The sequence below is a fragment of the Microcaecilia unicolor genome, chromosome 8, assembly GCF_901765095.1.
Source record: "Microcaecilia unicolor chromosome 8, aMicUni1.1, whole genome shotgun sequence".
Lineage (NCBI taxonomy): Eukaryota > Metazoa > Chordata > Amphibia > Gymnophiona > Siphonopidae > Microcaecilia > Microcaecilia unicolor.
In genome coordinates, this window is record NC_044038.1 from 240,553,782 (window position 1) to 240,569,144 (window position 15,363).

Sequence of the window (15,363 nt, forward strand, 5' to 3'; positions counted from 1 at the left end):
CCTTTTTAAATCATTCCAACTGTAGATTCAAGTCATCATAAAGGTCATTAAAAGAAGCTTAGCCGAGATTGGGTGGCGGAGCCGGTGGTGGGAGGCGGGGCTAGTGCTGGGCAGACTTCTACAGTCTGTGCCCTGAAAATGACAAATACAAATCAAGGTCAGGTATACACAAAAAGTAGCACATATGAGTTTATCTTGTTGGGTAGACTGGATGGACCATGCAGGACTTTTTCTGCCGTCATCTACTATGTTACTCAGGTTACTAGGTAAAATAGGCATCACATTCTTTTAGAAATATTAACGCCTTATCTAAATTCTCCTCTACTTTTTTTTGCCTTTTTAGTAGAGTTTGTTTGATCAAAATCATTAGATCAAGTGAGCACTTGTTCAATATTGCCTCCCATTTGACCAATAAAGTTTTCATCATCAATATACATTTTCGGTTCTTTGTTAAACCTCTTGGTATCATTTTGTTTTGACAGTAGTCTAACAATGATGAAGAATGTACCTCAGTATGAACTAATCTTTTACTTAGCTTGATCACTTCTTCCCAGTGATCAAGATGGGTTATCGTGTAAGAGTCCTTGCAATCGAGCCTCAGTAAAGCTGAAGATATTTCTCCATGGAAATACAACATGATGCCTTCTGAGTTCTTCTTTGAGGCATTGTGTCATATTCCCCATGGAGAAAGATCGCCAAGTGGACTTATAATGAGTAGAATGGGGAGAGGGCAGGGCAGTAGCAAGCTATATGCAGATGGTGTGCCGCACAGGGCACAAGATAAGCTGGGGTGCTAAAATCACACCCCTTCCATTGGCTTCCCTTGCAGCATTTGGGGGCGTGATGCATAAAGTATCACATACTATGAAAAATGAGTTTATCTTATTGGGCAGACTGGATGGACCGTACAGGTCTTTTTATCTGCCATCATTTACTGTGTTACTATGTTACTCGTTGGGGTTCTACATGGGATGTTGCTACTAATTGGGATTCCAGAATCTTCAGAACTTTTACTGCAAGAATAGTGCTGGACAGACTTCTGTGGTCTGTGCCCTGAGAATGGCAAGGACAAATCAAACTCGGGTATAAAGTATTACATACCATGTAAAATGAGTTTATCTTGTTGGGCAGACTGGATCGACCGTACAGGTCTTTATCTGCTGTCATTTACTATGTTACTCTTTGGGGTTCTACATGGAATGTTGCTACTAATTGGGATTCCGGAATCTTGTAACTCTTTAGGATTCCAGAATCTTCAGAAGTTTTAGTACAAGAACAGTGCTGGGCAGACTTCTACTGTCTGTGCCCTGAGAATGGCCAGGACAAATCAAACTCGGGTATAAAGTATCACATACCATGTAAAAAGAGTTTATCTTGTTGGGCAGACTGGATGGAATGAAAGGTCTTTATCTGCCATTATTTATTACGTTATTATGTTGCACAGGGCGTGTGCTGAACTTGCTATGCTCCTAGAAGGGGGGAAAGACCAGTTGCTGAGTTCTCAAAAATTGAAGAATTTGAGAAGGGGTATAGGGTACTAACAGTGATGATCCTAGGTTGGCTGCTACCCGAGGCGGATCGCCGATGCACCCCCCCCCCCCCCGGGTGCAGCATGACGTCCTCTCCTGGTGCAATGACACCCCTCCCAGCGCATCAACCCCCCCCCCCCCCCCGGGATCATTCTTGGCTGCTGGGAGCAGCTGCTCGGCTCTCGGCTCCGCTGGCTCCCTGCTCCCACTGCCCCAGAACAGGGAGATGGAGCAGGGAACCAGCAGAGCCGACAGGCGCGCGGCTGCTCTCTGTACCCCTCCAGCGGTGTGCACCCAGGGCAGACCGCCCCCACTGCCCTGTCCTTGGTACATCGCTGGGTACTAACAAAGCAGACAAGTAAGTTGCGTTTCCTAAAGACAGGACCTTATGTACCAAACAAAGGATTTTAAACTGAATGCAAAACCAAACTGGTAACCAATGGAGGTTTTTTTTAACTGTGAGGATAACATGGTCAAAACTGCCCATCCTACTCAGAAATCACGCAGTCATATTGTGCAATTTTTGAAGCCCTTGAACTTCAAATTATTGCCCCCTCCGACACATTTAATTGGCATGTACATCTAGCCAAACAAACACAGAGAAGGAGACAAGGAAGATTATGACAAAATGTCTAACAGACTCAATGAGTTCACATCAGAAGTTTTAATCCACAAAAAAATATTAGACTCCACACGAACCGTGTTTCGGCCGCATAGGCCTGCCTCAGGAGTCCCTGTGATTTGATTGTCCTAAATCAACTGTAATTGTTGAACCAATAAGGACAAACCTTCCAAAAACGAAATCGCTTCAAATACACAACAACAGACCCACTGGTGTGCGCAGTGAAATGCATTTACGGTTGATTTAGGACAATCAAATCACAGGGACTCATCATCTTCCTTGTCTCCTTCGCTGTGTTTGCCTGATTTTACCTGTGCAGAGGTTCCTTGTTCTTCTGTGCTTGTCGATTGTATATCTAGCCACCAGTTTGTAGAATTTTCCTGTAGGCTTTTAGCCTTTTAGCATGTAGCAGTGCAAACTAATTCACGCATTCATTGCTTCAAGTGCACTTTAGTAAAAGGGCTTCTACACACTAATGGGACATTTCAAGCTGGCATTAGAGCCAGTCCCATTGGGATGTCTATTAGAGGGTAATTTCAAATCTGAGCAGGGACCTTGCAGGCCCACACAGACATCTACCATTTTCAGGGCACAGACTGTAGAAGTCTGCCCAGCACTAGCCCCGCCTCCCAACCACTAGCCCCGCCTCCCAACCACTAGCCACGCCTCCCAACCACCAGTGCTGCCACCCAATCTCTGCTAAGCTTCTGAGGATCCATTCTGTATCATTTGTGGGCCTACAGCACAGGGCTCTAAGAGGCTGATTTAGTAAAAACGTATAAAATTGTCCCCATGTAGGACCTGCAACCACAGTGTCAAAGGGAAACTCTCCACAGGGTTTCCTTTAGAAAATGCAAGGGCTGACCACATAACTGGACAGTAGTACTTGCTTTGCAAGAGGGGCAAAATCCATGGAGATTTTTTTTTGTTACATTTGTACCCCGCGCTTTCCCACTCATGGCAGGCTCAATGCGGCTTACATGGGGCAATGGAGGGTTAAGTGACTTGCCCAGAGTCACAAGGAAATCTCTATGTGTTATCAGCTGGCCCTGTCTTGGAGCCGCCTCTTGGGTAACTTGATAATCAAATAGCGGGCGATACCTTTACCCAGAAAGGAAGAAGCAATTTCCAGCCTCCTATTTTATCCAGATGAAAAGGTGATGCCCAATGACATATCTGTTCCTCCTGTCCAGGCTTATATTGCTGAGTACCAGAGGACTCTGAGACTCGAGCAGGCTGGAATGTGAATCCTGAATGGATGCTGCTGGTGGACTGTTCAAGAAAAGATGCTCATTAGTAGATGAACTTGGGATCGTTTTACCCTTTTCATCAGTAATAAAGGTGTCGCATCTCAGTAATTTTCTCAACTTCATTACGTTTTCAGCTCTCACGAAGCCATGCCTACAACAAATAAATCAGGGAAATGAAAATGCCATCCAGTACATCCCATCCAGAGGGCAGTTCTAAAAGTGGGTCCCTCCTTTTAGGCACCCCAATTCTGTGTGGTGACAGTGTATTTTATAATGGCATCTGGCTGCCCGGCTTGTGGTACATAATATTATCATAACTTGCGCCTACATGTACATGACGGCAGTAACATCAACCATAGACCTATTGTGACTGCGGTTATGTAAATGTGACAGTGGCATGGATAACTAACAGTAAATGGAAGCCCCTCCCATGCTCCACCCATGTGAACGCCCCCTTGAATTTACACATTATCCTGCTTATTTTCGAAAGAGAAGGGCGCCCATCTTCCGACACAAATCAGGAGATGAGCGGCCTTCTCTCAGGGCTGGCCAAATTGACATAATCGAAAGCCAATTTTGGCTGGCCTCAACTGCTTTCCGTCCAGGGACGGCCAAAGTTCAAGGGGGCATGTCGGCAGGGTATCGAAGGTGGGATGGGGCATGGTTAACAGATGGCCGTCCTCGGCCGATAATGGAAAAAAGAAGGGCGGCCCAGACGAGCACTTGGCCGACTTTACTTGGTCCCTTTTTGTTGACGACCAATCCTTGAAAAGGTGCCCGAACTGACCAGATGACCACTGGAGGGAATCGGGGATCACCTCCCCTTACTCCCCCAGTGGTCACCAACCCCCTCCCACCCCCCAAAAAATTTAAATACATTTTTTTGCCAGCCTCAAATGTCATACCCAGCTCCATCGCAGCAGTATGTAGGTCCCTGGAGCAGTTTTTAGTGAGTGCAGTGCACTTCAGGCAGGCGGACCCAGGCCCATCCCCCCCTACCTGTTACACTTTTGGTGGTAAATGTTGAGCCCTCCAAAACGCCCCAAAACCCACTGTACCCACATGTAGGTGCCCCCCTTCACCCTTTAGGGCTATGGTAGTGGTGTACAGTTGTGGGGAGTGGGTTTTGGGGGGCTCAGCACCCAAAGTAAGGGAGCTATACACCTGGGATCATTTTGTGAAGTCCACTGCAGTGCCCCCTAGGGTGTTCGGTTGGTGTCCTGGCATGTGAGGGGGACCAGTACACTACAAATGCTGGCTCCTCCCACGAACAAATGGCTTGGATTTGGCTGGGTTTGAGATGGCTGCCCTTAGTTTCCATTATAGGCGAAAACCAATGGCAACCATCTCTAAGGGCGGCCCAGATATTGAGATTTGGCTGTCCCTGACCGTATTATCGAAACGAAAGATGGCTGCCCTTCTTGTTTCGATACTACGGTCGTGTACGCTTCTTTGCGGGGCCGTCCCTAGAGATGGGCGCCCCCGTTTGATTATGTCCCTCCATGCCACTCACGTGTACCATTACAGAATAGCGCTTAGGTACCCTGCTGCCAGTTACGTGCTTAAGTGTACATTTACTCACAAAAGTGCCAGTATTCTGTACATTTACAGACTCAAGTGGCATGTAAATGCGGATGCTTAATTATAGAATTGCCCTTTTAATGTCTTGAAGCCACAAAGTTCATTTTTGCAACACATTTCTGGTTCTTTCTAGTATTGTTCCCTCTAAGCTGAGCGGGAGTCCTCCACCTACAGTCCTGCCAGTGGGGGGCACTGTTTCACTATCACATTTTCAATAGTGAGGGGCAGGCAAGCTCAACAGTACTCCAGAGAACCTGTCTGTGCTTGGTTATTGAAAACACAATATTGAAACAGCACCCCCTACGGGCAGCAATGCAGTTGGAGGACTCCTGCTCGGCTTCGAGGGAACAGTCATAGCAATATAAAGAGCAGCACAAGGATGGTGCTATTGCTTTATGGCCCCTTTATGGCTTTATGTGTCGTATTCCGCTTTATGGCTTTATGTGTCGTATTCCGTGACATCTGAAATACTATAGAATTTGGGGACAAACTGAGGCAGATAAAACCACCCAAAGCAGAAATCTTACAGAAATCCAAAGCCACAACCAACCTGTGACTCTTGGGCATTGCTACCATTAGTGTGATGTGATCTGTGCTGGACATAACCCAATACATCCTCTCCGTGAGGAAATGTGTCCCACCCCAGTTTCAACACAAGCATCTCATTTTCGCCATCTTCTCAGTAAATATGAAAATCCTGCTTCTCTCTTTCACCGTAGCACAGTTTTCATAGATCGTGGTGGATGCATGGACTGGTTTCCACAATGGAGGTAGTGGTTAGGGGGCAGGAGACAAGAATAGTATCAATCATTAGACAAGCACAGGTGATCTTTAATTGTGGGAAGGCCAGTTAAACTGGAGACCATGTATGATATTGCATCCAGTAAGGAAAATGGCAGGCTAGAGCAGTTTTGCAGATCTTATCAGGGCAGCTTGTGGGGGATGCAGAGGGATGTGGGGCTGATAAGCAGGGCAAAAAGTGGGGCTATGTGTGTGAAAATCACAGTTATTCAGTGGTAGGACTGGCCTTATACATAAGTACATAAGTATTGCCATACTGGGACAGACCGAAGGTCCATCAAACCCAGCATCCTGTTTCCAACAGTGGCCAATCCGGGTCACAAGTACCTGGCAAGATCCCAAAACAGTGCAATACATTTTATGATGCTTATCCCAGAAATAAGCAGTGGATTTTCCCCAAGTCCATTTTAATAATGGTCTATGGACTTTTCCTTTAGGAAGCCAGCCAAACCTTTTTTTAAACCCTGCTAAACTAACCACTTTTACTACATTCTCTGGCAACAAATTCCAGCGTTTAATTACTTGGTCTTATTGGTCAGAATGTTCTGTGGTTCATATAACATTGTCCTTTTCATATTGAATAGGTTACTAGTTCTCAACTAACTGAATAGTACCAATGCCCTACTACTCTATTGGCCCTTTGAAGGTCTTCTTGGTTTGGTGTGTTCATTTTTTTTGCAGCTGTAGCACAAAGAATATAATTTTATCTGCCAGGGCTTCAGCTAGAAAGCTAAAATATTACTAACACTTATTCAAAACTTCTATCGCATGAAAATACTGCATACGCACTTCCGCAGAGGATTCACAATGTCCCGTCTGAGGATCTGCTGCACCTTCTCATCGTACACTTCTGAAGAGTGGAGTATACAGTCCAGGACCGAGGAGAAGCTGAACAAGCTGAAACAGTGAAAACAAATGTGGGGCTCAGTCAAAGAGAAGCCATGATGGAGGAGATCTACAAAGGACGTCAAAAGGAAGGTGCAAGGCTGTCCCCTAGGAAAATAGCTCACCCAGCATTTACATATCGGAACTCATCTGGATCGGAGTCACTCCTGTAGATATAAGGGGCATCTCACTAAGGGAAGCAGCAGTCAGAATATACTCCTGTCTGATTTACTCCAGCAGAAGAAATCAGAAAGATGTCACCTGGTCCTTTCCTAGGACGAAATGACCATGGAATGTGTGTTTCTGACTTTGACACCATTATAACATTATGGCTTATTGCATTCTTATAAATTCAATAAACAAGGTTATGTAATGTTATAATGGTGGATGTGAAGCGACTGTTCACGCTATCCAAAAATACTAGGACTAGAGGGCATGAGTTGAAGCTACAGTGTGGTAAATTTAAAACGAATCGGAGAAAATTTTTCTTCACCCAACGTGTAATTAGACTCTGGAATTTGTTGCCGGAGAACGTGGTACGGGCGGTTAGCTTGACGGAGTTTAAAAAGGGGTTAGATAGATTCCTAAAGGACAAGTCCATAGACCGCTATTAAATGGACTTGGAAAAATTCCGCATTTTTAGGTATAACTTGTCTGGAATGTTTTTACGTTTGGGGAGCGTGCCAGGTGCCCTTGACCTGGATTGGCCACTGTCGGTGACAGGATGCTGGGCTAGATGGACCTTTGGTCTTTCCCAGTATGGCACTACTTATGTACTTATGTCCTTAGTGCATCCAGAGTATATCGATAACCAGAGGCTGCTCAATTTTATTGATTTGTTCATGGCCTCTTGATATCCCACCCATGACTACATTAAAACAAATTATTTTAAAAATATATAAATGAGACTTGATGAGAAGTCAAATTGCAGAGTTCTATGGATGAGTTCTGATTTTCTTGGGTTAAAGAGGCGATCGGCTCGATAGCGTCTAGGGCGAAAGGCTGGGGGGTTCCTAGCAAATGGAGATATGAGTGGGCAAAGTGGCAACTTATTTGGTAAAATTAGCATCCTCCAGCAATACAAGGGAATAGGGGTGGGGGGGAGGGGGGAGGAGGGTTGAATAATAATAACTTGACATTGTTGAAATAACAGGCGGTTTAAGCACTGTAAGTTTTAAATGTTTTGTTATACTGCACTTAAGATAGGCTGTATTATAATTAATCAGTTGTCAACAGTTGAACATTTAGTTGAAGGGGGAGGGTTAAATGTAAAAGCTTGATGACTAATAATAAGAATGTATGTCAGTGGTGTTCCTGTTAAACATGCTATTAATATGGTACAGTAAGTTGTATTTTTCAACTTGTCATCAATAAAAATCGTTGAAACATAAAACTTGAAAAAAAAAATATATATATATAAATGATAGAAAATCAATTCGTGATTTTCTTTTGTGCTCTTACTGTAACCTGCTTAGATTCTTCACGGAAGCGGGATATAAGTACGTAGAATAGAATAATCCAAAAACTCTCCCTCACTTCACAGCAATCTCCCACCCACACACCACCCCTACTCTTCCAAACAGCACCCCTAACAACCTTCACAACACACGTCAACACATTTTCAGACCTCTCCAAATGCTTGCCAAAACAGCCATTTTAACTTCCTAAACCTTGGCCGATTCATCTCCTTTCCAACCTCTCTAAGGAGGCTATTCCAAAGGTCTAGTGTGAAACAGCAGAAAGTGAAACAGCCAAAGTAGAGGCTGAAAAAATGTACAAACCAATAGGGAGATAATATCAGAAACAGTTTATTCAGAGCATTCATATCAAGGACCCGACACGGTCCGTGTTTCGGCGCCAAAGCGCCTGCCTCAGGGGTCACAAACAGTTCTCTCTGAAAAGTAGCTGATTGGCTTGGATAAATCCTTAATGTATGCACGTGGTGTTGTTTGCCGTTCTTTTGTTCTCTCTGCGGATTGACTTGTTTTACAACCACGTGCGTACATTAAGGATTTATCCAAGTCAATCAGCTACTTTTCAGAGAAAACTGTTTGTGACCCCTGAGGCAGGCGCTTTGGCGCCGAAACACGGACCAAATCCTCTTGCCTTCATTGACTTCTTTGTAACACCAATTGTACTATTTAACCTGGAATGGCGTTGCCTTAACAGGTCTCTGTAAGCCACATTGAGCCTGCAAATAGGTGGGAAAATGTGGGATACAAGTGCAATAAATTATAATAATAATAAACTGTTTTTGATATTATCTCCCTATTGGTTTGTACATTTGTCAGGCTCTACTTTTGCTGTTTTGTTTTGATTTCCCGTGGAGGCTCTTCCTGTTCTCTTGGATTTGTTAAACAGCAGAAAGTACCATGTTGGGTTGGCTTCAATCTAATTTGTGGATACCGAGGAACTGACTACACTCTTTCAGAGAGGATCATACAGGGTGATTATGAACTTGTGCACTGAGCAGACTACTAAATACATTGGTTAACCCCCATAAAGAAATATTATTACTAGAAAAAAATGGCCTAGTCCCCTCTCCCTCCCTTACCTCCCCCCCACAAAGTACATACTTATCACCAATGAGACCAATAAATTGTTGACAGAGGTAAGAGTCAAAAGACTTATGTGATGAGGGATTCTGACTGACTAAGGCCAGTAATTTGTTCTCTAGAATTTTATTATAGTTTCGGTCCTGGTATTCTCAACTTTTTCCGGACTCAGTCTCTTTCTCATAGAATCTCATGGAGCAAATCAACTGTTAACAGTAAATGAATAATCATTGTTCAACACTAGTTATCTTCATGGGTATATTTCTTGTGATCTTTTCACAACCTGATTGTATATGTACTAAAAACAATTAATTACCTTTATTTTTTTCCCCAAGATTTATAAACCACACAATCTACCGTTCTTTTGGATCATGATAGAAGTGAGATGAAAATTTTTCTTCACCCAACGTGTAATTAAACTCTGGAATTCGTTGCCGGAGAAAGTGGTGAAGGCGGTTAGCTTAGCAGAGTTTAAAAAGGGGTTGGACGGTTTCCTAAAGGACAAGTCCATAAACCGCTACTAAACGGACTTGGAAAAATCCAAAATTCCAGGAATAACATGTATAGAATGTTTGTATGTTTGGGAAGCTTGCCAGGTGCCCTTGGCCTGGATTGGCCGCTGTCGTGGACAGGATGCTGGGCTCGATGGACCCTTGGTCTTTTCCCAGTATGGCATTACTTATGTACTTATGTACTTATGAAAGTGATATCAACACCTGTGTATGATCGCTATTCAATGGTATGTTTTACTCAAGTTTCTGAAAATTGATGGAGAAGCTTCTCTCTCGTGATACAGTGAAACTTCTGGTATGAAAAAGAGGTTTTGGGAAAATCGAGGGCTGGACTGGATCAGGAGGCATTTATTCTAGGGAGCTGTCAGTCTCTAAACTCTTAATATTGGTCGTGTCCTTCCCTGCACCATTGTCAGTTTGGAAGGAATGGGTATGATGCTTTTCCTGATGAGCATATTTGGGGGGACAGCATGGGAGAGCAATGCTGTCCCCCAAAACACAAAAGAGCTAGTCCAAAGCCTGATTGTGGTGGCAGCATAAGCTGCAGTAGGTTGTTATAAAGGAGCACAGCCTGGAGACTGATCCAGTGAGGGCTCTTTTCACGGGCCCTGTAGTGATCCTGCCCCCTCCAGGCTTCTGTATAGGAGCCTTCTATACTGGAAATAGAGGTTGTGCTGGCCCAGTCTCCAGTTTACGTCTTTGGAGAACGTTGCTGCTCTTGGCACCATAGTCAGGTCTTGATGTGAACCGTGCTTTAAAAAGAAGAGGTCCAGAAGCAGATTGGAGGGGGGAGGGTTCGATATTGACTGTAAAGGGGATATTTTTTTGGGAAGTTGGCAAGCCCAAAACCTGCCATGTCTCTATCAGCATTACCATACCTGTGGATCCCACCCGCCAAGGGTACAATGGTGCTGACCATACCCAAATTAAGAAAAACCCCATCTTTTTTTTTGTGCATATCATGTTTTGATACTTGCCATTGAAGAGTTGCTTACAGTTGCCCCCTTCTCTCCCACCTCAAGCTAGAGCTTTCATCTACTCTGGAACATCTCTGCAGAAAATCCATCCCAGTAGTAGTCAACACAAACCTGAAAAGCGTCGAGTCCAGATAGCAAGAGTTGGCGTTCCCCTGGATGCCTCTCATTAGACCCATCATTTTCTGGCCAGTCTCACACTCCTGAACCGGGGGGACAGCTTCTGCAACATCTTCCAACACAGCATTAATCTCTAGGGAAGAATTCAACCCCTTGTTAATCCAATTTAAGAAAAGACTGTTTTAAGAACAGTAAAATATCTGGAACAAAGCCACAAGACACTGTCAAATATCTGAGAAAATTATAAGCAATTTTTTTTAGAAAGGCTCCTCTCCAACTTTCCATGATGTTGGAAACACCCATGGTTATCTGCCCTTGCTGTGCTTGGGATCTACAATTACATCATCATGGTACTTAGTGAGTCGTTGGGACAACAGTGTGTAAACCTGTGTGCGCATGTGGAGGGATGGGTCGTTCTGTCTGAGTTCAACAGGACGTCTTGTGTTGCCTTCTTAAATGTTTACGACAAAGCAGCATCTTGATGTCATCACTGCATGTGTTGAGCCACGCTCACTGAAGCACACATGGCAGCAGCTTGATGAATTGCTCTTCAGAACATTCTCGTGCAAACAAAGCGAGCTGTTCCGAAAACAGCTTGTTAGCACTGGAATTCCAGAGGCAGGGAATCATGAAATCCTGAACCTGACTCATAGTATTATTTTGTTTTCCTTTTAGAGCAGCACAATTACAAAATGCTGGAGGAGAATGGTAGCCGTGTTAGTCCACTCTTAAGGTTATCAATAGAAATCAAACAAAATAAAACATGGAAAAGAAAATAAGATGATACCTTTTTTATTGGACATAACTTAATACATTTCTTGATTAGCTTTCGAAGGTTGCCCTTCTTCGTCAGATCGGAAATAAGCAAATGTGGTAGCAGATAGTATATATGAGAGAAACATCAAAGCATTACTTTGACTGTCTGACAGAGTGGGAGGGTGGGGGTGGGTCGGAGGTATGCATGGGGACATCAAAGCATTTCATTGATATTCTAACAGGATAGGTGAGGGGTGGGGTGATCAACAGAGAAATACAACTTTATGGTTTTTAATGGGCCAGGAACCCCAGATCCTTGTTAAGTCCTTTCTGTTGGGTGTTGCATACCTCCGACCCACCCCCATCCTCCCACCCTGTCAGACTGTCATAGTAATGCTTGAATGTTTTCACTTATATACACTATCATCTAGCACATTTGCTTATTTCCGATCTGAGGAAGAAGGGCTACCTTCGAAAGCTAATCAAGAAATGTATTAAGTTATGTCCAATAAAAAAGGTATCCTCTTATTTTCTTTTCCATGTTTTATTTTGTTTGATTTCTATTGATAAAATGCTGGAGGGAAAGTGTCATTTTTTCCTGTTCTTTTCACATGATGCTTTCCTGTTTTCCTTAATTATATGAGGAGAGTTACCTTGACCATACCTAACTCTTTCAGTACTGGAAAGAAGCAAATCTTAGGATTCCTAAACTAGATTTTTTTTTTTTTTAGATACCGCCATTGGGAATGGCTAAAAACGGGGCACTTTATGAAGCTGAATTAAGTGTTAATTTGTGTCTAATATAGGACACACTAAAGCGTTCTGCATTAGTTTTGCCATTTGCACATATGGTATTTGTAAAAAATAATTGGGGGGATGGGTGTGGAAGCCCCTATTCAGTTATTGCACTGACATGACCAGTGCAGTAACTGATTAGTGTGTCTATCCAGCTTATTTTCAAACGAGAAGGCCGGCGATCTTCTGACACAAATCGCGAGATGGCCGGCCATCTCCTGAAGCCAGCGAAATCGGTATAATCGAAAGCCAATTTTCGCCGGCTTATTTTTTTATTTTATTTTTTGTTACATTTGTACCCTGTGCTTTCCCACTCATGGCAGGCTCAATGCGGCTTACATGGGGCAATGGAGGGTTAAGTGACTTGCCCAGAGTCACAAGGAGCTGCCTGTGCCTGAAGTGGGAATCCAACTCAGTTCCTCAGGACCAAAGTCCACCACCCTAACCACTAGGCCACTCCTCCACTGTTGCTACTATTTGAGATTCTACATGGAATGTTGCTATTCCACTAGAAGTCGGCCCTTGCAGATCACCAATGTGGCCGCGCAGGCTTCTGCTTCTGTGAGTCTGACGTCCTGCACGTGCAGGACGTCAGACTCACAGAAACAGAAGCCTGCGCAGCCTTCTACATGGAATGTTGCTAGTGGAATAGCAACATTCCATGTAGAATCTCCAATAGTAGCAACATTCCATGTAGAATCTCCAATAGTAGCAACATTCCATGTAGAATCTCCAATAGTATCTATTTTATTTTTGTTACATTTGTACCCTGCGCTTTCCCACTCATGGCAGGCTCAATGCAGCTTACATGGGGCAATGGAGGGTTAAGTGACTTGCCCAGAGTCACAAGGAGCTGCCTGTGCCTGAAGTGGGAATCAAACTCAGTTCCCCAGGACCAAAGTCCACCACCCTAACCACTAGGCCACTCCTCCACTGTTGCTACTATTTGAGATTCTACATGGAATGTTGCTATTTCACTAGAAGTCGGCCCTTGCAGATCACCAATGTGGCCGCGCAGGCTTCTGCTTCTGTGAGTCTGACGTCCTGCACGGCCACATTGGTGATCTGCAAGGGCCGACTTCTACATGGAATGTTACTAGTGGAATAGCAACATTCCATGTAGAATCTCAAATAGTAGCAACAGTGGAGGAGTGGCCTAGTGGTTAGGGTGGTGGACTCTGGTCCTGGGGAACTGGGTTCGATTTCCTCTTCAGGCACAGGCAGCTCCTTGTGACTCTGGGTAAGTCACTTAACCCTCCATTGCCCCATGTAAGCCGCATTGAGCCTGCCATGAGTGGGAAAGCGCAGGGTACAAATGTAACAACAACAAAAAAATATCTAGGGATATTCTATGCCAGGCCATGTATGGGCATCAGCATTGCATATCCAGGTATACACAGCTGGCTAACACTTATGTGGTTAAGTGCAGGACGTCAGACTCACAGAAACAGAAGCCTGCGCAGCCTTCTACATGGAATGTTGCTAGTGGAATAGCAACATTCCATCTAGAATCTCCAATAGTAGCAACATTCCATCTAGAATCTCCAATAGATGCAACATTCCATGTAGAATCTCCAATAGTAGCAACATTCCATGTAGAATCTATTTTATTTTTGTTACATTTGTACCCTGCGCTTTCCCACTCATGGCAGGCTCTATGCGGCTTACATGGGGCAATGGAGGGTTAAGTGACTTGCCCAGAGTCACAAGGAGCTACCTGTGCCTGAAGTGGGAATCGAACTTCAACTGCTTTCTATCGCAGGGCCGGCCAAACTTCAAGAGGGCATTTCGGCAGGGTATGGAAGGTGGGATGGGGGCGTGGTTACAAGATGGCAGGCTTCAGCTGATAATGGAAAAAAGAAGGCTGGCTCTGACGAGCACTTCGCCGCCTTCACTTGGTCCATTTATTTTTAGGACCAAGCCTCAAAAAAGTGCCCCAACTGAACAGATGACCACCGGAGGGGATAGGGGATCACCTCCCCTTACTCCTCCAGTGGTCACCAACCCCCTCCCACCCAAAAAAAAAATTAAAAATCATTTTTTTTGCCAGCCTGAAATGTCATACCCAGCTCCATGACAGCAGTATGCAGGTCCCTGGAGCAGTTTTTAGTGGGTGCAGTACACTTCAGGCAGGTGGACCCAGGTCCATCCCCCCCCACCTGTTACACTTGTGGTGGTAAATGTGAGCCCTCCAAACCCCCCCCCAAACCCCCCCCCCCACTGTATCCACATCTAGGTGCCCCCCTTCACCCCTTAGGGTTATGGTAGTGTTGTATAGTTGTGGGTAGTGGGTTTTGGGGGGGGATTTAGGGGGCTCAGCACACAAGGTAAGGGAGGTATACACCTGGGAGCAATTTTTGAAGTCCACTGCAGTGCCCCCTAGGGTGCCCAGTTGGTGTCCTGGCATGTGAGGGGGACCAGTGCACTACAAATGCTGGCTCCTCCCACGACCAAATGCCTTGGATTTGGCCGGGTTTGAGATGGCCGGCATCGGTTTCCATTATCGGCGAAAACCGATGCTGGCCATCTCAAACCCGGCTATCTCTGACATTTGGCCGGCCCCAACTGTATTATCGAAACGAAAGATGGCTGGCCATCTTTTTCGATAATACGGTTCGGGTCCGCTGTTTGTGGCGCCGGCCATATAGATGGCCGCCGCCGTTCAATTATGCCCCTCTATAACACCTTTGGCTGCTCCTAAATAGGAGGCCATAATTGCTCCCCTGTTAATTTTTTTTTTAAATGACCACATGCTAACGCCAACATTAGCATATGGCCAGGAATTCAACAAATAGGAAAATGCCTATTTTACGGCCATGCTAGAAATAGCTTATTAGCACATTGGAAAATCCCACATGAGGGTGCGCTAAGCCCATTTACTACTGCGGCTTTCGTGAAAGGACCCCCAACGTGTTTTGGGGGCAAAAGTGGTAAGATGGAGATCATTTTAGAAGCATCTACATGTGGAAATAGATGCATTTAC

The 15,363-nt window shown here is 44.6% G+C and overlaps 1 protein-coding gene across 1 annotated transcript in view; it reads right to left on the minus strand.

Annotated features, from left to right (window-relative positions):
* The window catches only part of LOC115476720 (ubiquitin carboxyl-terminal hydrolase CYLD-like), a 59,714-nt gene that overhangs the window by 19,179 nt on the left and 25,172 nt on the right, over nt 1–15,363 (minus strand). The window contains exons 4-6 of the mRNA XM_030213270.1: nt 10,824–10,962; nt 6,573–6,680; nt 3,473–3,552 (exon numbers count right to left, since the gene is read on the minus strand). Of these exons, the coding sequence (XP_030069130.1) occupies nt 3,473–3,552; nt 6,573–6,680; nt 10,824–10,962 (327 nt within the window). The remainder of the gene's footprint in view (nt 1–3,472; nt 3,553–6,572; nt 6,681–10,823; nt 10,963–15,363) is intronic.